Source organism: Rhinatrema bivittatum, chromosome 16 (genome assembly GCF_901001135.1).
Source record: "Rhinatrema bivittatum chromosome 16, aRhiBiv1.1, whole genome shotgun sequence".
Classification (NCBI taxonomy): Eukaryota; Metazoa; Chordata; class Amphibia; order Gymnophiona; family Rhinatrematidae; genus Rhinatrema; species Rhinatrema bivittatum.
In genome coordinates, this window is record NC_042630.1 from 46,493,129 (window position 1) to 46,516,018 (window position 22,890).

The 22,890-nt window shown below is 46.5% G+C and overlaps 1 protein-coding gene across 1 annotated transcript; it reads right to left on the reverse strand.

Annotated features, from left to right (window-relative positions):
- Positions 1–9,308: 9,308 nt before the first annotated feature.
- Positions 9,309–10,332, reverse strand: LOC115077624 (olfactory receptor 1019-like). The gene has a single exon (XM_029579919.1). It carries the CDS (start codon positions 10,329–10,331, stop codon positions 9,309–9,311), a length of 1,023 nt encoding a protein of 340 aa, XP_029435779.1. The 5' UTR covers position 10,332.
- Between the last annotated feature and the right edge of the window lie 12,558 nt (positions 10,333–22,890).

Below are 22,890 nucleotides of genomic sequence, written 5' to 3' on the forward strand. Positions count from 1 at the left end.
TCCCACAAGTGTTTTAACTCCGTTGCTGTGCCCGTTCCTGCAGGCCTTGTGTTCCTCTGGGGATAGGGAAATACATACAGTAACTGAGTGTAAGCAAGTATGATTTGCATTGAATACAAGAATGTCAGTATATAAAAATGACAAATAAATATAAAAATAAATGAAGTGCTATAAACTTTTTAAAAAAAGAATATAAATCCATAAAAAAAAAATTGTACTATCCGAGTATCAGTGTTCATCCATGTTCCTACTGGTGTTTTAACTCCATTGCTGTGCCTGCCTGTTCATCCAGGCCTTGTGTTCCCACAGGTGTTTTAACTCAGTGGCGGTGCCTGTTCATCCAGGCCTTGTGTTCCTCTGGGGATAGGGAAATACCTACAGTACCTGAGTGTAATCAAGTCTGACGTGCTAGAAACGTTTTCGAATAAGAATATAAATACATTAAAAAACAAATAATTACTATCCGAGTATCCGTGTTCATCCAGGCCTTGTGTTCCCACAGGTGTTTTAACTCAGTGGCGGTGCCTGTTCATCCAGGCCTTGTGTTCCTCTGGGGATAGGGAAATACCTACAGTACCTGAGTGTAATCAAGTATGACGTGCTAGAAACGTTTTCGAATAAGAATATAAATACATTAAAAAAACACATAATTACTATCCGAGTATCCGTGTTCATCCAGGCCTTGTGTTCCCACAGGTGTTTTAACTCAGTTGCTGTGCCCATTCTTCCGGGCCTTGTGTTCCCACAGGTGTTTTAACTCAGTGGCTGTGCCTGTTCATCCAGGCCTTGTGTTCCCACAAGTGTTTTAACCTGGTCGCTGTGCCTGTTCATGCAGGCCTTGTGTCCCTAGCTGGAATTGACCTCTGTCCTCGAATGATGTACCTGTTCATCCAGGCCTTGTGTTCCCACACGTATTCTTATTTGTGAGAGATCCTAGGCTCCAATTCGTTTGTCATCAGCTGAAGTGCGTAAGTACAGTCTGAATTCACTAGACGCCAACGTAATTCACTAGACGCCAACGATATTCACTGGACGCCAATGTAAACACCGGGTACACACAACTCTAGGGGTGGACCCGTTCCAGGGAGTCCTTCCCTGAACAAGCATGAGGGTGGAGGTGGGCTTTACTGCACACCCACCTGACGGACCATGCCCATACCGCTGCCAATATTCTAGCATGCATCAGAAAGATGCTGGCGAGCTACCAGTGTTTTAACCTAGTTCCTGTGCCTGTTCATGCAGGCCTTGTGTCCCTAGCTGGGATTGACCTCTGTCCTCGAATGAAGTGCCTGTTCATCCAGGCCTTGTGTTCCTACTGCTGTTTTAACTCCATTGCTGTGCCTGCCTGTTCATCCAGACCTTGTGTTCCCACACGTATTCTTATTTCTGAGAGATCCTCCAATTCCTTTGTCATCTGCTGAAGTGCGTAAGTACCGTCTGAATTCACTAGACGCCAACGGAATTCACTAGACGCCAACGATATTCACTGGACGCCAATGTAAACACCGGGTACACACAACTCTAGGGGTGGACCCTTTCCAGGGAGTACTTCCCTGCACAAAGGAAAGGGAACTCTCTCCTGGGCCAATTGATAAGAAAACCACAATTCTGCAGCCAAAAATAGGCTGGAAATCCTTCCCCCATTGACTTTAATGGGCGACATATGTACATATACCCAACTCATTAGATTTTTTTTATGTCCATATTGGCCGCAAGTGGGACCCCCTTTCGGACATAAGAAATATGAACATAAAATTTTGCTCTGCACATCCCTAGCATTTAGGACATTATGCAAAGGTGTTTAGCTAGGTACATAACTAGTTACCTGGCTGCAGACCCCTGGGTGGGTATCATCCCCCTCAGAGCAGGTAGCACTACTCGGAGGCTTTCACAATGTATTTTTAGCTGATGTTTTTGTATATATATAATATGTTAAATTGTTGGATATATATCTTAAATTTAAATGTTGTGTATATATATTGTTAAATTTTCCATTCAACGTATACCAGTTTCATAACAATGCAGAACAAAACAGCAAGACTCCTCACTCCCCCCCCCCCCCCACACCTCCACCAACTGGTAAAATATTTCAGGCTCTCATAAGTGTTAGGTTCTTTGTACTATCCTTGTTGTTTTCAGTGCAGGGCGGAAAATAGACATTTAGATTTAGATATTCGAACGCTCTTGGCTGGATAAATCTGACTTAATTGGCTAAATGGCTGTTGTTGAATATCCGGATACACCACTTAGCTGGTTAAGTGACTTATCTAGTTAAATAGTTAGCCATATAGTCAGTGGGTGAGCAGTGGGCCTAACAGGGCAGCACTACCTAGCTGGTTAACTTTGCTGGATAAGTAGCGATAATGACCCTTATCTGATAAAGTTAACTGGATAAGTTAGCACCCATGGCATGTGTAAAGTTAGCCAGATAAGATTATCCAGCTAACGTTAATACTTATCCAGGTGTATTCAGCGGCATTGCGTGCCACTGAATAACCCATTTATGTTAGCCTGATAAGTCTTATCCTATCTTACATAGCTGGATATATTTTAATATTGACCACTTAGATTGTACTACTTTAGGTCTAAGATTTTGGTGTCAAAGGTTTGTGGTCTAAGTGTAGCAACTCTGCTAATTCCACCATCCAATATGAAAAGAAGGACTTTGTCTTGATATCCATTTAGCTAGAATACATTTTTTTTTACTAATCACAAACCTTTAAAGGCAAATAATAGATCATATTTAAAGCATCCAATATCTTCAGGCATAGTGCCTAAAATACAGAAAGTTGCACATAAAGGCTTTGAATCCTCTAAAATAGTAGACATAAATGGAATTATTTCTCCTCAAAATTGTTGTCCCAAATCATTACATTCATAACGAAACATTTAGTATGTGAAGAGCTTTGATACCCATTTGGTGTGCTCTATATGGAAAGATTATTCATCTATGAAGGATTTGTAGCTGCTGTTCTCTCATTAAAACAGAAGCTATTGATTTAAACAGCAACACAATGCTAGCATTTATATCATCTCCTCAACTGTCAATTTAAACATGAACTCCAAACTTCAGCCAATATTTTCGTGGTATTGTAAGATGTTACCCAATGTAAATATCTATAAAATATGGACAATGTATGTTTACCCACTTTATATATCTGCAATGTACCAGAATTGTAATTCTGCCTGTTAATTTTCAGTTTGTCATGAACAAAGCTAGATATTTGCATGTGAGCTACAAAATCTGTTAGACCAAACCCTAACTGTGATTAGTGTTTTTCAAAAGAATGGAATTTTTTTTGCTTGATTATTGATAAAGGACTGAAATGTGTCAACCTCTTTCTGTGTGAGAATTTGAAATATATTCCTTGAATCACCGGTAGAAACTATGGATTGCCACTAATTGGTAGCCATGGAGATGTCTCCAAAGAGAGGGATAAACTGACACATACATTTCCACGTATACTGCATAGTTTACTGTCAATGAGATCAAGTGAGTCCTTACTTTTTGCATGTAGTATAAATCTAAGATCATAAGCAGCCACCAAATGCTGTTCTGCCTTAATATCAGAGTAATCATTCCTTTTCCATGACCAATCTCCCAGAGATCTCATTAAACAGGCCAAGTTGTAATACTTCAGAGTGGGGAAGCCCCATCCATCCTCCATTGTGAGAACAGATAACTATTGAAGTTCTTGCCCTCTTTCCTTTCTACATGAATTGAACATGTTATTCAGTAATTTAATATCGGCCTACCTTGGTACTAATGGCATCCTTTGTAGACACTATAATAATTTGGATAGCAAAGATTTTTTTTAATCAAAGCTATTCAACCTTAGTTGGATATCTTGTCCACTAAATGTCCTAGTGAACTGAATATTGCCCTCAGCATGTCCAAATTTAGTAGAGATATAATCTGTAAGACAACGGAAGTTAGTGATCCCAGCCTGGTTTAGGTAATACAATGATATTCATCACCTTCAATGAGTCCGGCATCTTCCCATTGACAATCATATGTAAAAATAAAGCTTTAAGGTTATCTAATAATGGTGCGTTGAAAGAGATATAGAAGTGAGCTGTTAGTCCATCTGGACCTGGTGCTTTAAAGTTATAGATGATATTTCAGAGGTTTACAAAGCAGCATTTTACATTTCCGTGAGCATTGCCCCCTTCATAGCAGCTAACAATACATGGGGGCTTTCACAATGTGCTTTTAGATGATTTAAAGAGAGGCATTACTGGGGGGGGGGGGGGGGGTGATGGAGGCTGGGGATAAATAACACATGTATGATTGTGTTTTCAGATGTACCAGTGTTCAATGTTTGGCTTCTATTCCATTGCCCACAGGAAAAGTTAGTGCAAATGCTTTTGAGCCTCTGTATCTCATAGGAAGATAGCGAAAGGAAACTTTAAATATTGGCTACAAAGTCCCTGGGGAGAAAAATGTCCATGCACTTTACAACCATGCAGGTTACTGAAAATGACCCTGCATGCCTCTATCTATGTGTCCCATGTACAGCACCAGTTATCTACTGGTTTCTGAGCCCAGTTCTGGGAAGGTCAGCTGAGAGACAGCGTGGTCACTCGCTAGCTAAGTTCTGCCATGGAGAGCCCACTCATCATCCCTTAAACATCCCTCAAACTGCATAGGTCAATGCATATTAAGAACTGGAAGGAGTTGGTAGAGTCAGGCCCAGTTTTGCACCAATGCATGCATGAACTTGTAGTTCCAGGTTTTCTAAAAACAGCAGCAGCCTGAATTTGCAGAACTGAGCTGGGCTGTCTCTGATCTTGTAAACCCAGGACTTAACTTCTAGACAAAAAGAAAGTGGAGGAGAAAGGGTTGATTTGGGAGAGCAGGGCCGGGGCTGGGTATAACCTTTGTGAGGGAGAAGGGCGAGAGCCAGGTGTGACCTCTCTCCTAAACACTCGCACACCATATATGCAAACACATCCAGTGCTAGCAGGCTTTCACCTCCTTTCTCATCGACTTGGCCATTCTCCCTCATGGCCTCCTCAGTTGTGCCAGCAAACTGCACAAACATCAGAGCCATGTAGCTGCTTCCATCTCACAGTAAGCAGTTCCAACAGTCTTTGCTCTGCTTCCTCTGGGGCTTGGAGGGTCAGAAATGATCCTGGGCCCCTGCCTGCTCCACTGGTCTGCAGGGGAGTCAGAAATGATTTCCGCTCCCGGCCAATGTTCCATCTAATTTTTGAAAAGCTGCATGCTCAAACATTTTCTTTTTTGCCACATTTTATAAGCTGGCCTCAAATTTGTGAGCTATGAGCAAACAATATTGGGATTTTATGTGTGCACAGGGTTCATCACTTGTGTACATGCACACATATGTACAGTTTAGGAGGGACCAAAGCTCTAATCTGCTTCCTTGAGTTCTGAAGAAAAGGTGGCAGGAGGCCATTCTGGGTTGTTCTGCCAGAAATAAAGCCTCGAGTAGCATAAAAAGAGGTTGAATTAGCAGAGGTTTGAAATTTGTGAGCTGCTGTGCTAATCATCAAGGCTAGGATTGAAACTTTAACAAGGGGGCCTCTGCTTACAAGTTTCAGACTTGTGCTAATCTAAGCTTTTTTGTACTTCTTCTTTGCTCTGTAGTGTCTGCTTCAGTGTCGCGCCTTCCACCTTCTCTTCCCCATAGAACAGGAAGGAACGGCTTGTTTAGGAAGCAGAGTGGCTGCTTTGCTGCTCCTGGCAAACCCTCTCTCCTCTTCTTCCCTGCAGGCTGCCTGAAGGAGAGGAGCTGGAGCAGAACTCCCCCGTGGCTTTACCTGTTAAGTCTGAAACGTCCTGGTGCAACCTCATTTTGGGCCTGAAGGGGAGGAGCTGGAGCAGAACTCCCCCGCGGCTTTACCTGTTAAGTCTGAGACATCATGGTGCAACCTCATTCTGGGCCTGAGGGGGAGGAGCTGGAGCAGAACTCCCCTGCGGCTTTACCTGTTAAGTCTGAGACATCATGGTGCAACCTCATTCTGGGCCTGAGGGGGAGGAGCTGGAGCAGAACCCCCCTGCGGCTTTACCTGTTAAGTCTGAAACGTCATGGTGCAACCTCATTCTGGGCCTGAGGGGGAGGAGCTGGAGCAGAACTCCCCTGCTGCTTTACCTGTTAAGTCTGAGACATCCTGGTGCGACCTCATTCTGGGCCTGAAGGGGAGGAGCTGGAGCAGAACTCCCCCGTGGCTTTACCTGTTAAGTCTGAAACGTCATGGTGCAACCTCATTCTGGGCCTGAAGGGGAGGAGCTGGAGCAGAACTCCCCTGCTGCTTTACCTGTTAAGTCTGAAACATCATGATGCAACCTCATTCTGGGCCTGAGGGGAGGAGCTGGAGCAGAACTCCCCTGCTGCTTTACCTGTTAAGTCTGAAACATCATGATGCAACCTCATTCTGGGCCTGAGGGGAGGAGCTGGAGCAGAACTCCCCTGCTGCTTTACCTGTTAAGTCTGAAACGTCATGGTGCAACCTCATTCTGGGCCTGAAGGGGAGGAGCTGGAGCAGAACTCTCCTGCTGCTTTACCTGTTAAGTCTGAGACATCATGGTGCAACCTCATTCTGGGCCTGAAGGGGAGGAGCTGGAGCAGAACTCCCCTGCTGCTTTACCTGTTAAGTCTGAGACATCATGGTGCAACCTCATTCTGGGCCTGAGGGGGAGGAGCTGGAGCAGAACTCCCCCTGCTGCTTTACCTGTTAAGTCTGAGACATCATGGTGCAACCTCATTGCTGGGCCTGAAGGGGAGGAGCTGGAGCAGAACTCCCCTGCTGCTTTACCTGTTAAGTCTGAACTATCATGGTGCAACCTCATTCTGGGCCTGAAGGGGGAGGAGCTGGAGCAGAACTCCCCCTGCTGGCTTTTACCTGTTAAGTCTGAAACGATCATGGTGCAACCTCATTCTGGGCCTGAAGGGGAGGAGCTGGAGCAGAACTCCCCTGTGCTTTACCTGTTAAGTCTGAAACTATCATGGTGCAACCTCATTCTGGGCCTGAAGGGGAGGAGCTGGAGCAGAACTCCCCGCTGGCTTTACCTGTTAAGTCTGAGACATCATGGTGCAACCTCATTCTGGGCCTGAAGAGGAGGAGCTGGAGCAGAACTCCCCTGCTGCTTTACCTGTTAAGTCTGAGACATCATGGTGCAACCTCATTCTGGGCCTGAAGGGGAGGAGCTGGAGCAGAACTCCCCTGCGGCTTTATCTGTTAAGTCTGAGACATCATGGTGCAACCTCATTCTGGGCCTGAGGGGAGGAGCTGGAGCAGAACTCCCCTGCTGCTTTACCTGTTAAGTCTGAAACGTCATGGTGCAACCTCATTCTGGGCCTGAAGGGGAGGAGCTGGAGCAGAACTCCCCCGCGGCTTTACCTGTTAAGTCTGAGACATCATGATGCAACCTCATTCTGGGCCTGAGGGGGAGGAGCTGGAGCAGAACTCCCCTGCTGCTTTACCTGTTAAGTCTGAAATATCATGGTGCAACCTCATTCTGGGCCTGAGTGGGAGGAGCTGGAGCAGAACTCCCCTGCTGCTTTACCTGTTAAGTCTGAAACATCATGGTGCAACCTCATTCTGGGCCTGAGGGGAGGAGCTGGAGCAGAACTCCCCTGCTGCTTTACCTGATAAGTCTGAGACATCCTGGTGCAACCTCATTCTGGGCCTGAGGGGGAGGAGCTGGAGCAGAACTCCCCTGTGGCTTTACCTGTTAAGTCTGAGACATCATGGTGCAACCTCATTCTGGGCCTGAGTGGGAGGAGCTGGAGTAGAACTCCCCTGCTTCTTTACCTGTTAAGTCTGAAACGTCATGGTGCAACCTCATTCTGGGCCTGAAGGGGAGGAGCTGGAGCAGAACTCTCCTGCTGCTTTACCTGTTAAGTCTGAGACATCATGGTGCAACCTCATTCTGGGCCTGAGTGGGAGGAGCTGGAGTAGAACTCCCCTGCTTCTTTACCTGTTAAGTCTGAGACATCATGGTGTAACCTCATTCTGGGCCTGAAGGGGAGGAGCTGGAGCAGAACTCCCCCGTGGCTTTACCTGTTAAGTCTGAAACGTCATGGTGCAACCTAATTCTGGGCCTGAGGGGGAGGAGCTGGAGCAGAACTCCCCTGCTGCTTTACCTGATAAGTCTGAGACATCCTGGTGCAACCTCATTCTGGGCCTGAGGGGAGGAGCTGGAGCAGAACTCCCCTGCTGCTTTACCTGTTAAGTCTGAAATATCATGGTGCGACCTCATTCTGGGCCTGAAGGGGAGGAGCTGGAGCAGAACTCCCCCGTGGCTTTACCTGTTAAGTCTGAGACATCATGGTGCAACCTCATTCTGGGCCTGAGTGGGAGGAGCTGGAGCAGAATTCCCCTGCGGCTTTATCTGTTAAGTCTGAGACATCATGGTGCAACCTCATTCTGGGCCTGAGGGGAGGAGCTGGAGCAGAACTCCCCTGCTGCTTTACCTGTTAAGTCTGAAACGTCATGGTGCAACCTCATTCTGGGCCTGAAGGGGAGGAGCTGGAGCAGAACTCCCCCGCGGCTTTACCTGTTAAGTCTGAGACATCATGATGCAACCTCATTCTGGGCCTGAGGGGGAGGAGCTGGAGCAGAACTCCCCTGCTGCTTTACCTGTTAAGTCTGAAATATCATGGTGCAACCTCATTCTGGGCCTGAGTGGGAGGAGCTGGAGCAGAACTCCCCTGCTGCTTTACCTGTTAAGTCTGAAACATCATGGTGCAACCTCATTCTGGGCCTGAGGGGAGGAGCTGGAGCAGAACTCCCCTGCTGCTTTACCTGATAAGTCTGAGACATCCTGGTGCAACCTCATTCTGGGCCTGAGGGGGAGGAGCTGGAGCAGAACTCCCCTGTGGCTTTACCTGTTAAGTCTGAGACATCATGGTGCAACCTCATTCTGCAATTTGTATCCCCACAAATTAAGGACTCTGCAAAAATAACTGGTAACCCCTTTATGAGAGACAGTAACCTCACTAGGCAATTTGGTTTTGAATTTTTGGGATTCATAAGTACAAAGCATAATGTGAGATTAGCCTTTAATAAAGAGATTTTAAAAAAATGTAGAAACATTAAAATGATAACAGAAATAGACCATGAGACCCATCTAGTATCTGCCCCATTCCATTCCTGGTGCAATGCCCCAGAGTCCAGCTTATCACTGGAATTGCCCTCAAGTCTTAAAAACTCAGGATCCTCTCTGCTTGTCTTCACCACCTCCTATTTTATACGGAGGGTCTGAACAGAACACATTTCTTGCTGTCTTTTCGTTAACCCTGACATTTGACAGTCACAAACACAGATGTTCTTCTAATCATTCATTTAAAATGATTTCTAATAAATACTTTTTGTAGGGCTTCTTTTACTGCTTTGTTATTCAGACTGTAAATGAGGGGGTTGAACATGGGGATTAAAACATTATACAGCAGAGCAAAGAGCTTGTTTTGATCCAGTGACTGCATGGATGTTGGCCTCATATACAAACACATTATAGTCCCATAAAAGAGAATAACGACCGTGAGGTGGGAGGAGCAGGTGGAGAAGGCCTTGCGTCTCCCCTCCGCAGAACGGATCCTCAGAATGGAAGAGATGATGTAGACGTAGGATGTCAGGGTTAAGATGAGGCAGGGCAGTACTATAAAAAATCCAGCAATGTAAGTTATACTTTCAACAGCAAAGGTACTGGTGCAGGAGAGTTTTAGCAGTGCGGAGAGATCACAGAAGAAATGATTAATCTCAATAGACCCACAAAAGGAGAAATGAGATACGAGAACAGTATATGCCACTGGTCCCAGAAACCCAAACATCCAGGTTCCTGTGACCATCAATAAACAGACTCTGGGATTCATAATTGTAGTGTAACGTAAGGGGTGACAGATGGCCACATAGCAGTCATAAGCCATGACTGTAAGGAGAACATATTCTATACCTAATAAAGAGATGAAAAAGTGCATTTGTATAAAACATACAAATGCAGAAATATGTTTCCCTTTCCTCAAGAAAATGTCCATCAGTTTAGGGAGCGTGAGTGATGTGTAAGAGATATCGAGGAAGGACAAGTTACAGAGGAAAAAGTACATGGGGGTGTGCAGGCGAGGGTCCAGGCACGTCAGGGTTATAATTGTGAGGTTCCCCATCAGGATGATCAGGTAAATCAGTAAGAACAGAAGGAAAAGGGGGATTTGTAGCTGAGGGAATTCAGGAAACCCCAAAATGATGAATTCTGTCACTGTGGTGAGATTTTCCTCTTTGATTGGGGTCTGGGAAATTAAGGATAAATAGTCATCATTAGAAATTATCTCATTAGATGCATATGAGGGGGAAGCTATCAGATGCTGCATGGGGACACACACAGTTATTCAGTTTGAAAGGCGAGGTCCATCCACAGAGTTCAGTCTTCTTTAAATAGCCCATGTTTGGGTATTACTTGTTTGTTATGTTGATGATGTTGAGTTCGGGAAGACATCATTCATCTTTTCTGAGAGCCTTCTGGCTCACCCATATCCTGAGAAAGAACAGAGAAAGAACCATTAGGGTGAGTCAGCTGGGCGAGTATGAAGGGGTCAGTTTTGAAAAGCATTGACTAAGATTTTACCTTAACGTAGAAAAAGAGAGGGGCAGAGATAGCCACTAATCAGCTAAATAACACCAAATAGTGTAACCTTAAACAATCAAGTAAGAAACATAATTAACATCCCTAATGTGTCATTATAAACTTTGAAATAGGTAAGAGCCACACATCATTCTGTAACCCCTTGTCTCATTGCCCCTGCTCCCTGGAGTGAATGCTCCATTGTGAGGGGAAGGATTTACTCTCAAGGGCCAATGCGCTGACCATTGCTGTGTCTTCAGTGTGCCAGTAAATAGCTGGGACTTCATACTGGTGTTCCAAAATAAAATTTTACTGAATCAAATTTTCAACATGAATAATTTGGCATTATGCACATTTCTTTCTTGTAGCTTCCCACATGCAGAAAATAAATTCCAATTATAAAATCTGTGTCTTTTTTAATCTCTCTATGGGGTTCCCTCTGTTCCCTCCTGGATATTAGTGTGGGCTTCGTGGTAACTAAGAAGGTTCCAGCCTTCTACTGAGGTTTCTTCTTGGTGATTCCTGTAATCTACTGCTTGATGTTGATTCTCAGTTCCATTCCTCTCCTTCTTAGTGTGCCAGGTGGGCACCTGCTCTGCTGCTGGGTGAACATTGGATAGGGAGCTCAGTGCTTCCTATCTCCTCTCAATGGGCATTGGATTGGCAGTCCCTCCCTCCTCTAAACGATTTCTATCACGATGACACTGAGAATCTCAGGTTGAGTGAAATGGGATGAACTTCAAGGTCCCTAAAAGTGAAAGGCCACCTCCATCTATTAAAGCAGATCTCTCAGGGAAGCCTTACACATCTCTAGCATCACTAATGCTAAATCATAAGTGACTGTTCCTAGATGTAATCACAAGACATTCTAATGCTTAACTCATATTCAAATGTTATTAGAACATCACAGAATCCTTCCTTAGATGCCAAAGTCAAGTTTCATCCATGGCATGCTTTATTTTTAATTCAACCCTGACATAAGTCATATTTTCCTCAGAAAAACTGCTTCAGAGTGAAATAACTTCATATGCTGTTAAGGCATCATCAAAAATAAACACAGGAGAGATCATATATGCACAACATTCATCACAAGTGAGGACAGCGTAGGAAACATATCAATAGGTGCATTTCATAGGTTATCAGGGACAGTGTTATAATATTAATTACGGCATGCAATGGATGTCAATTGGTTTCAGCTTCCTAGTGATGTACTTTATAGTGAAGGATGCTATGGATGAATTATTTCTGTGTTCATCACTGCACAGTAGCAGTGCTAATTCTGCTTTCTTAACATATCTAAGATACTGTTTTTGTGATGTCATAAACCTTTGTGATGTGAATAAACCTTGCTGAGGGTGTTTAACGTTTGTAAAACAGGACTGAAGTTTGCCATTGAAAAATGTTTAAGAATCATTGTGACACAGAAGCAGAAAGAGGCAATAATTATTGATAGTGATTCTAAACTCTCGCTGAGGATGTTTAAAGTTTGGACGCAGAAAGCGTCGAAGGTTTGAGCAGTGGTTTAAAAAAAATCATTAAGAATTACTGTTACATAGACGCAGAGAGTGGTAAAAAAAATAAATATTTGAACCGTGAATCCCAGTGTCTAAGATTTGATACATCGAGGAAGATTGAGCCACGTTTGGCTGATTTTAAGTACACGAACACAAAAATTTTTTCACACAAAAATCTTTTTCGCACAAAAAGCAAATGTTGCTTACCTGATGTAACAGGTGTTCTCACAGGACAGCAGGATGTTAGTCCTCACAAATGGGTGACATCGAGGATGGAGCCCTGTACGGAAAACTTTTCTGTCAAAGTTTCAACAAGCTTTGACTGACACTAGCACACTGGGTGCACTGAGCATGCCCAGCCTGCAATTATCCCTGTGAGCCACAGGTGTCTCCCTCAGTCTCGTCTTATAGCTAAAAAGCGCAAGCGAAACTAAAATAAAAGTATACAGACCCAACTCCGCGGGGTGGCGGGCGGGTTTCGTGAGGACTAACGTCCTGCTGTCCTGTGAGAACACCTGTTACATCAGGTAAGCAACATTTGCTTTCTCACAGGACAAGCAGGATGGTAGCCCTCACAAATTGGTGAGTACCGAGCTGAGGATGCCCGGGAATGCACCAGATACACCGCAGATGCGCAAAGGCGTAACGACTGAGGTGGAAATGGGAACGGAGGGCATCCGCAACACCATAATGGGTTCGTGGAAGGATGTTGGGTAGTGAATTGAAAAAAGTAAGAGTAGGCGGACTGGCCAAACATGGAGCATGCCGGCTAGTCAAATGTAAGCAATAATAGGCTGCGAAGGTATGGAGAGAACTCCAGGCTGCAACCTGATAAAAAAGTACAAGCAGCAGTAACCAAAGGGAAGCTGTTAAGGCTAAGACGGACACAACAGTATGTGGATACCCACAGTGTTGTAGTGAAATGTCTGCTTGTTGGTAGGAAAGGAAATATAGACCACTTAATCAGAAGGATTAGGTCTGTGTGGCCACTGGAAGTAGCAGCTTGACCCTTGCATGAAGGAAAGAGTCAAGTGGAATTCACATGGAATGCAGTGCAATGTAGATAGAATGTAAGCGCAGCATTACTGTCCAGGAATGTGGAAAACCCAGTCTCTCCCTAGGGCGAGAGAGAGAGGTTAGGAAAAATTAATAGAGTATTTCCTGAGGAAAGGAGATACAACATCTACCTGAAAAGGATAGAAAGTTGAATGCGTAGAACTACTCAGTGGCAGAGGAACGGAGTCAGGTGAGTATGGAAAGAGTGCATAACTCACGGACCCTGCTGGCAGGAATGACATTAAGAGGGAAAGAAGTTCCCTTGCCAAACTGAGGAAGAGAGGAATGGAAAGGCTCAAACGTAGAATGTATGAGACTTATAAGGAGAATATATATGTTCATTCCGTGATTAGAGAAATAGAGGCGGCTTGATCAGTGGATAATCCATGGTAAGCCGACTCAGAGAGGATTACCGAAAACGGGAACCCAACTCCCAAAACGATACACCTCCTAAGAGAAAGGTGTATCTATGTGGAGGATGTCTGGAGAACAGAATCCGAGGGAGTAAGAAAAAATGGTGGAAAAGTAAAAGGGGTAATACCTCTTTTTTTTTTTTTTTTTTAGCGTCAGGAGGTAAAGCCTGCCATATTAAACGGCAAGATTTATGTTTAGAAGGTTTTGTGACGCTACCAGAACCTAAGAACATCAGTAAGTCTATGATTTGGGACTGACTGGTGAGAGAATAAAAGGTTACTGATATGATGGATTGAGAAGTATGGGAAAGCATACTGATCTCAGTCAGGGAGTGGGGAAAAGAATACTGAACCCCATCCCAGTTCAACATTAGAAGAATGCTGGCTACGAGAGGCAGCAGAAGAGATATATTGAAGAGGCCTTTGATGGAAGAAAAGGCATCTAAGGGAACGCATAGGAAACATGTGCAGGGAGCAGAACCTGTGCATCGTATGGAATGATGCAGACGCCGAGGAAAGTTTAGTTAAACTCAGCGTTAAAAGATTTGCCCTGTACACATGTAATTGAGACCATTCGAGAGGATAGAACCTACGTGGAGAAGGTCTGATAGAGCGTTCATTAAATCTCTTAGATATGTGGCCCAAGGACGCATGAAGTGAACAAGGGCCAAGGGTAGAGCTGCGCAGCTGTCTAGCAGAGCAGCTAAGAGGTAATGCGTGTTTATGAGTTGGAAAGCACATTGTCCCTATGCTGTCTGTCTGTATGCACAAAGAATTGTTGCAAAAGCAGTATTGGAAGGCATAAGGGCATAACTCATGGGTGCAACGTCCAGGAAGTTTATGAGAAACTATGCTGGAGTGCAATAGATGCATAATGGGTTGACAGCTTTCAGGAGAAACTTTATAACCCTAAGGAATTGCGAGCATGAGTCGAAGGAGACTAGGTCCTAGTTCGAACTGGGATAAGAATCAGGGACGAAAGCAATGAAACCACTTAGGTCCATTGAGTATAGAATGTCACTGAATATAACCCATAGCAGTTTTGAATTATGAGAAAAATGCATAGTGGGAAGAAACCCCATAGCCCAACCATGAAAAGTTGAAAGGCTGAGGTTATGGAAAATATGCGCAGGGACATTTAACAATGTATCAGAATGTCTGTGCGCATGCTGGACAAGAGGGTCTTAAGACTGTGGTGTCCAGAAGTGTTACAGAAGGGATTTATGGCAGTGACAGTAATCCCAGTTAGTAAATGTATAGTGAGTCCTGAAAAAAGTGAGAGCTCCTTGCATGTACTGAAAGTGGTTAGCAGTAGTCTATGCAAGGAAAGTGAATGATGTTACACTCCGCAGAGAAAACAGCATTCACCAACAGTGATGCAAGAGACAGTTCACTTACCGAAGCTGGTGCCAGCGGCAGAGCTTGGGGTTGTAATGTTGACTCACCATAAAGCACATAGAAACATTAAAATAATGTACTTACTGCAGTATGGAGTGATGGTAACCAAAGATACCATTGTACCTGTGACGTCTAAAGAAAGTTGGATTTTCTTAGGTCCAGGATGTGTGGAGAGTAACTATTTTCTGTTAAAAGAAAGAATAGTGCAATTAAAACTCCCCAACCCCCCTCCCTTCTCCCCTCTGCACTTCGTAGCGCCTGGGGGAGTGTACCGGGACTTTGGTACAAGGTGGGGTGGCCGCTCTGATATCTGACCAGATGGGAGACCAGGAGGTGTCCCAATGGAGGATATCATGTAGGCTCCTGCAGGTGTGTGAGCGGTAAGTGGTACCCGCATTTCTGTATGCTGTACAAGGAGACACTGAGACCTGTGGCCAGGCCTCAAGGTGGACTTGTACATGGGGCAATGGTTGCTGAATCTCATGTTTAGCAGATCAGCCAATGCAGCTGGACCTTGGATGGGAGGGAACCAAGAGTCAGAGCATTGGTCGGCACAGGGACTTGTTACTGACAAGAGAAGAAGCCCTGCTGCAATCCCAAGAAGATAGAGGGGTTCTCCTGATATTGTGGCTAACATAGCTAACATAGCGATATGTGACACTAATACAGTTCTAAAAGGCACATGACCCAGAACTTTTCGAACCACGGTCCGAATGGGAGAACACAACTCTATGGGAATGCCGCCGAAGCGGGTACTTACCATCCGACGTGGATCGCCGCAAGACGAGCCGGTGAAGATTGTTGACTCCGACGGTCTCCGGAGTCCTCGAGGGTAAGGCCGGGGACGTAAAAGTCCATCTCGCTCTGAAACCCGGTATGGTGGCACAGGTTACAGAGGAGACAGGCCAGGCGTGAGTGGCGTTTAGACTGCTAAGTGTAACAGATGGCCATAGTCCCACACCACTTGACGGTGGGGCACGCCAGGAACAGAGGAGCCCTAACGGAACTCATGTTCCCTTCCCTCGTCACAGCGGCTCGATGTGTCGTGACGCCAATGCAGAAGCTGTCGGACCTGGATCCGGAAGTTCTGGATCACCAAGGACTGCCAAAACTGTAAGAACAGTGCTGATGGCAGTGGTGATGTCGCTCTGCCCGAGCGTTGTCCAGCCTGGAGAAGGATGGCACCGATGTGCTGGATGGCGTCAGCGGCTGACGATCACGATGTCGGCGATGATGGGTGCCACGGTGCTCGGCCCGGTCTTTCCCCAGCGCCGAGATGGAAGCCCTCGTCGTCCTGGAAGGCGATCGATGACGAACTGTCAGCACGCCTGCTCTGCTCCTGACACAATGGAGTGTCTTAAGCTAATACGGGGCTTAAAAAAGAACCCAAAGCGTGGAGCAATGTAAGGAGGCGAGGGTATTATGTGGCGGTGCTATGTCGGTATTGACGATATTGAAGGCAACCTAAGGGGCTTCGAGGATATCATCAAAATGGGTATGAAAAATCGTCGATGACTGGCCAGGAGAATGATGACAGTGACGGGCACTGACAGCAGTGGCATAGGTATCTTTGAAACGATGTGGAATCGAATAATCGAAAAAACATTGCCGTTATTGAAAAAGATACCGGCATCGACTGAGTCGAAGTCGAATCAATAGGGCGTCAAGGACACCGAAGGAAAACGGAGGTGTCGAGGGCATCGATGCATGGAGGCGGGCATTTATGCCGTTTGTGGCATGGCCACGGGCATCAACTATAGGGCCACAGACGTTGACGGTATCGATTTGGACAGACTCAGATTTCCAAGTGTACATGGCATCGGTGCCCCAGACACGTGTGTCGGTGGCATCGATATGGACACGTATGGAATCGATGGCATGGATCTCCCAGTCGATGAATTCCATCCCGGCATCAACGCCAGTCCTGGAATCGGCATGGGCATCGATGCCAGCCATAAGGCTGGCATTGGCATCAACGCCCATTGACGGAATCGAGCCGGCATGGATACCCACTGATGGGACCCACCTGGGCATCGAATTTCACCGATGGGAGCAGCCTGGCATCGACTGCCCTCGATGGATGCATTCTAACATAGATGCCCATGGATGAAACACCTGGGCATCGGTGTCCATCGATGCAAAAGGACCTGGCACCGATGCCATCGACGGACGGCCATCCGGCACCAATGCCATCGACGGACAAGCCATCCGGCACTGATGTCCATCGATGGGGACCATCCGGCACCGATGTCCACTGATGGGGACCATCCGGCATCGATGCCCACCGACGAATCGATGTGGCACCGATGCCCACCGACGGAAAAGGGCTGGACATCGGTGGGGAGGATGGGGCATCGATGGCATCCCCAAAAGGGGGGGTGGCATCGATGAAGTGACCCTGGGATCATTAAAAAGTGTCTCGGGCAGCGGTGGCGGCGACCCGAGTATGCATGGCAGTGACTAACAGCGTGTGCGTCAATGGCATGCATCCGGGTAGGGACGGCACCGAGGAAGCCCAAGGAAAAAAACAGTGCGTAGGAGGAAAAAGCCTGGTAGCACTGAAAAGCAAAAAACATGGATAAAGGCATCAGGGCACCGTGGGGGGAGGGGCGCTGATGACATATAAAAGCCCAGGGCGGTTTAGGAGGGTCCCGGTGTAGCGATAGGGTATCGACTGCGTGAGGGTACCAGGGAACGAAGGACTTGAAGCTACAGAGGTCCTAAAGTTAAGGAAAAAATCCCTACCCCACTAGCATAAGCAAGCAGAGTGTCACAGAGATACTCGCAAGCTGTTTAAAGCTAACTGAAAAATGGGGGAAGGGAAGGCTTCAGTCAGTTAACAGCCTTAAGATAGTGACAGGAACCGACCGAAAAATAAGAATTAGTACTCACCGAGCGTCGTAAAAACGTACGCGGAGGGAGACCTGTGCAGGGAAAAGTGTTTTTTGAAGTGAAAAGTTAAGTGTTTCCATGAGGTAATTAGTTAAAAAATCCTCACAGAGCTCCAACTAGGGGTGTGCATTCGGATTGACCGCATTAGTAAAACGCAACTCATATTTTTTTTTTACTTAAAAAATTGATTCGACATAAACGATCGGATTTCCCACATATCGAACATAGATATGTTCGATATGTGTGAAATCGCGATTGTTGAGCCAAAATAAAAATATAAACCCCCTCATCCTCCTTAATCCCCCCCCCCGACTTACCACAACTCCCTGGTGATGGAGCGAGGAGTGAGGACGCCATTTCTGCAATCCTTGGCGAGAAGCATGTGACGTCGGCGGCACGTCGAGTGACGCCGGCGTCACGTGATTCCCGGCTCGTTCGCGCCGGACGGCTCGTTCGGCCCAAAAAGAACTTTTGGCCAGCTTGGGGGGGTCAGGAGGCCCCCCCAAGCTGGCCAAAAGTTCTTTTTGGGCCGAACGAGCCGTCCGGCGCGAACGAGCCGGGAATCACATGGCGCCGCGTCACTCAGACGCGGCGTCACGTGATTCCCGGCAAGTTCGCGCCGGACGGCTCGTTCGGCCCAAAAAGAACTTTTGGCCAGCTTGAAGGGGTCAGGAGGCCCCCCCAAGCTGGCCAAAAGTTCTTTTTGGGCCGAACGAGCCGTCCGGCGCGAACGAGCCGGGAATCACGTGGCGCCGCGTCACTCAGACGCGGCGTCACGTGATTCCCGGCAAGTTCGCGCCGGACGGCTCGTTCGGCCCAAAAAGAACTTTTGGCCAGCTTGGGGGAGTCAGGAGGCCCCCCCAAGCTGGCCAAAAGTTATTTTTGGGCCGAACGAGCCGTCCGGCGCGAACGAGCCGGGAATCACGTGACGCCGCGTCACTCGACGTGCCACCGACGTCACATGCTTCTCGCCAAGGATTGCAGAAATGACGTCCTCACTCCTCGCTCGATCACCAGGGAGTTGTGGTAAGTCTGGGGGGGGGATTAAGGAGGGTGAGGGGGTTTAAATTTTTTTTTGCACATATGTACATATACCCAACTCATTGGATTTTTTTTATGTCCATATTGGCCGCAAGTGGGACCCCCTTTCGGACATAAAAAATATGAACATAAAATTTTGCTCTGCACATCCCTAGCTCCAACCGCTATGCTGACTGCAGAGCGGAAAAAAGAAGACTGAGGGAGACACCTGTGGCTCACAGGGATAATTGCAGGCTGGGCATGCTCAGTGCACCCAGTGTGCTAGTGTCAGTCAAAGCTTGTTGAAACTTTGACAGAAAAGTTTTCCGTACAGGGCTCCATCCTCGATGTCACCCATTTGTGAGGACTACCATCCTGCTTGTCCTGTGAGAAAATATTTTTTAAAAACCACTATGGTAGGATGGAGGGCAGTTTATGATTACAATCCATAAATATTCTGTGTACAAGGCCGAGGAGGCATGGCACAGATGATGTATGAAACTTCCCTCTTCCTATCTTAATTATTTTCTACAAGAGTGGGGTAAATATTGGACTGCTTGGTTATATTTCTTTTACCTGGACATTTAGCCACCCTTGGATCAATATGCTTGGGTTCAGAAACTGTATCACAAGTTGGGATGACTTTCATGGAGACAGTTTTGAAAAGTAACCACGTAGATGCAAAATCTCTGGATGCTTTTATGCACAAGCTTTGCACCAGTTTTTAAAGGGAAGGTCTGAGCATCCTTTCCCTTCAAATATCACCCTAGGGCAAAGGACCCAGAGAGATTTGCCTCCCTAAGCTTTGCAGAGACATTTTGTCCTTAAAATAATGTGCGTAGATTTGAAAATCCCATCTATGGCGTTATTTCTCTCCTCTGACCTAACCAAAACTCCGCAAATGCGTTCTCCTAATACGGCTAACAGTCCCGAGCCACGGAGCACCATGTGGGCATTTATCTGGGTAAGAGCCAGGCAGCTCGCATGCATCCGGTTTACTCAGGTTACTCAGCATTTACCCGGTGAAAGGCTTTGGAAAATGTCATGATCTGAATGCTTCGTTCATGCACGGTGCACTCTACAGCCTTCAAGCCAAGTCTCCCTGCCTACGCTTGCATATTTGTTGCTCCCCAGGATTCACAGCTCAACAATAAAAACTTTTGAATCCTAAATATTAATTAAAAATTACACAAGAACTCACAGGAGACCTGTTTTTTCAAAATCAGTGCCTGGAGAAGTGCACAACATAACATCACCGGTGGGCTTTGTCTGTTGTTTGTGTGAATGCTGGGGGAGGAGAGCAGGGGACATTGTGCTTTGGAAACCGATAAAGAATTGTTCCCTTTTTATAGGATGGCAATTTCAGACAGGCCCAAGTTACTCGGAGCAAATCGCTATTTCCTTGGATAAATGACTCCAAAAGTTGCCTATTCATGTTTCTGCAGAGACACATTTTGATCTTGTCAAATGAATCAAGACCCAAATCACTCTCCTATACCTTAAATAAATTCCTTAATGGGAACCTCTCATATATGGGTCTCTGTCTCCTCCATAGCAATGTTCGTCAGTCCTGGTTGCTACTGCTCAAAGTTCTTTCAAGGTCAGAGTCTCGACTCTGTCTCCTCCATTCTCAAGGCCATGAATTGTCTCCCAGTCTGTCTCAACAGTTCATCTCAAAGAATCCTAAACCTCTCCTTCCTAGTCCTACTCTCCAATGTCCTCCTCCCTATCTTTCAGCCCTCACCTCTTCCTCTGCTCGTTTATACTTATCACTGCCCACAGCACAGACACCACTCCTGTCTGCCCTTCTTCCTTCATGCCTTCTCCACCTCTGGATCTCTTTCCTTCTCTCTCCTCACCAAATTCCTCTCCATTTCAAAATCCAGCCTCATCACCTACTTATTTTAAGAGAAACCTTTTAGTAATAAAACCCTCGGCTCCCTTTCTTCTGCATACATCACACACTGCCTCACTCTCAGAACTGCAGTGCCTCCATACATAAAGCCTCTGTCACAACTAATTTAAGCCTATTATGGAAAGAACCTGTCACCTCCATCATCTCCCGTTTGTTCTTCATTTTGTTCATTCTTAATGTAACACTTTAATCCATTGTAAGCAAGAATAGATGGAGGCTGAGTAGGATTCAAGAGCAAATAACGAACATCCCTCACACATTCCTTACCTTCAGGGTCCTCCTCATTCCATGTCCATCATTCCATGCACAATCAGTGATGACCCTCATATGATTAGTAACTGAAAGATCTGTATCAGATTTGTCCTCAACAGGTAGAAGTATTTACAGTTACTATGCACTCCTTTGGGAAATGATTTCTCAGGTTGAAAATTTCCAATTGCAGCTCACATGGCAGAGAAGCAGCAAGGGAGCTGTGAGTTTTGTACATAGTTGGAATATCTTGTACACTTGTGATTGATGAAACAGGAAGTATTCTCAGAGGAGTAGCCTAGTGGTTAGAGCAGCAGGTTATGACTAGGGGAAATCAAGGTTCAAGTCCTACTGTTGCTCCTTGTGACCTTGGGCAAGTCACTTTACCCTCTGTTTCTTCAGGTACAAAATTAGATTGAGTGCTGAAAAGTGGAATATAAACATCTATATATTATATGTAATGGGATTTCAGTGGTATCACTCATGTAACCACAACATTCTCCTCCATAGAGTTCAATGGTATCACCCTCCTCATTCACCTCCATATACTTCAACGGTATCACCCTCTGAACCACATCATTCCCCTCCATAGTATCAGGGATGGGCCCTCCCCCTCTTCTGGTTCCTGGGGATAGCACTCCAGCCATTCTGAAGCCCTTTCAGATTGACAAACAGGAACAGTGAATGTATGAGTCCCTTTGCTGTGATGCTACGTCAAGGCCCAAGACAAGTGAGATCCAATAAAATTTGGGGATGAGGCATGCAGTAGTAACCAGTCCAGGATCAAGCCAGGAAGTGAGTGAGGAGAATCCAATAACTGGGTCAGGGTCAAGGCAGGAATAATCCAGAGCAGGCAGAATTCAGAACCAGGCACACTGCGAGGAAGACAAAGATGAGGAACCTGCTGCCACGGCAAAGATTCTAGGTTCAGGAAGGCTAAGTAGTCTGGAGTGCGTGACATCATAAGCAGGTGAATTCTCATCTCTCCCTTCAATGTGCGCAGCATCGTGTGTGCTGATGCACAAGTATGCCTGTGTGTTCCTCCACCAGGTCTTACTTGCATACTTGTCAGTGTGCCCTCTGGCAGTTCTCTGCCATGCAGTGAGCATCTAAAGCTGGGGATTCTGGGAAGGATTTCTAACACAGTGAGGTTGATCTTCAAAACATACGCGCGTGCATACTTTTGTTCATGCCACCGGCGCGAACAAAAGTACACCAGATTTTATAAGATATGCGCGTATCTTATAAAATCCGGGGTCGGCGCGCGCAAGGCTGTGCAAAATCGGCAGCCTGCGCGCGCCGAGCCGTGCAGCCTGCCTCCGTTCCACCGAGGCCGCTCCGAAATCGGAGCGGCCTCGGAGGGAACTTTCCTTCCGTGTCCCCCCACCTTCCCCTCCCTTCCCCTATCTACCCCACCCCCCAGCCCTACCTAAATCCACCCCCCCCGCTACCTTTGTTGGGCAAGTTACGCCTGCTTGAAGCAGGCGTAACTTGCGCATGCCACCCTGGCATCCCCCGGCACAGGCCGCAGTGCCGGGGGACTCGGGACCGCCCTCTCAGCCCACCCCAGAACCATTGCCACACCCCTGGACCCGCCCCGGACCACCCCGGACATGCCCCAGACATGCCCCAGACATGCCCCCAGACAGGCCCCCTCCCGCCCCTTTTACGAAGCCCCGGGACTTACGCACATCCCGGGGCTTTGCACGTGCAGGCGGCCTATGCAAACTAGGTGCACCGGCGCGCGAGTGCCCTGCCGAGTAAATCCGGGAGGATTTATGCGCGCAGGATTTTTTAAATCTACCCCATAGATTTCAATGGTATCACCTTCCTAACCACATCATTCGCCGC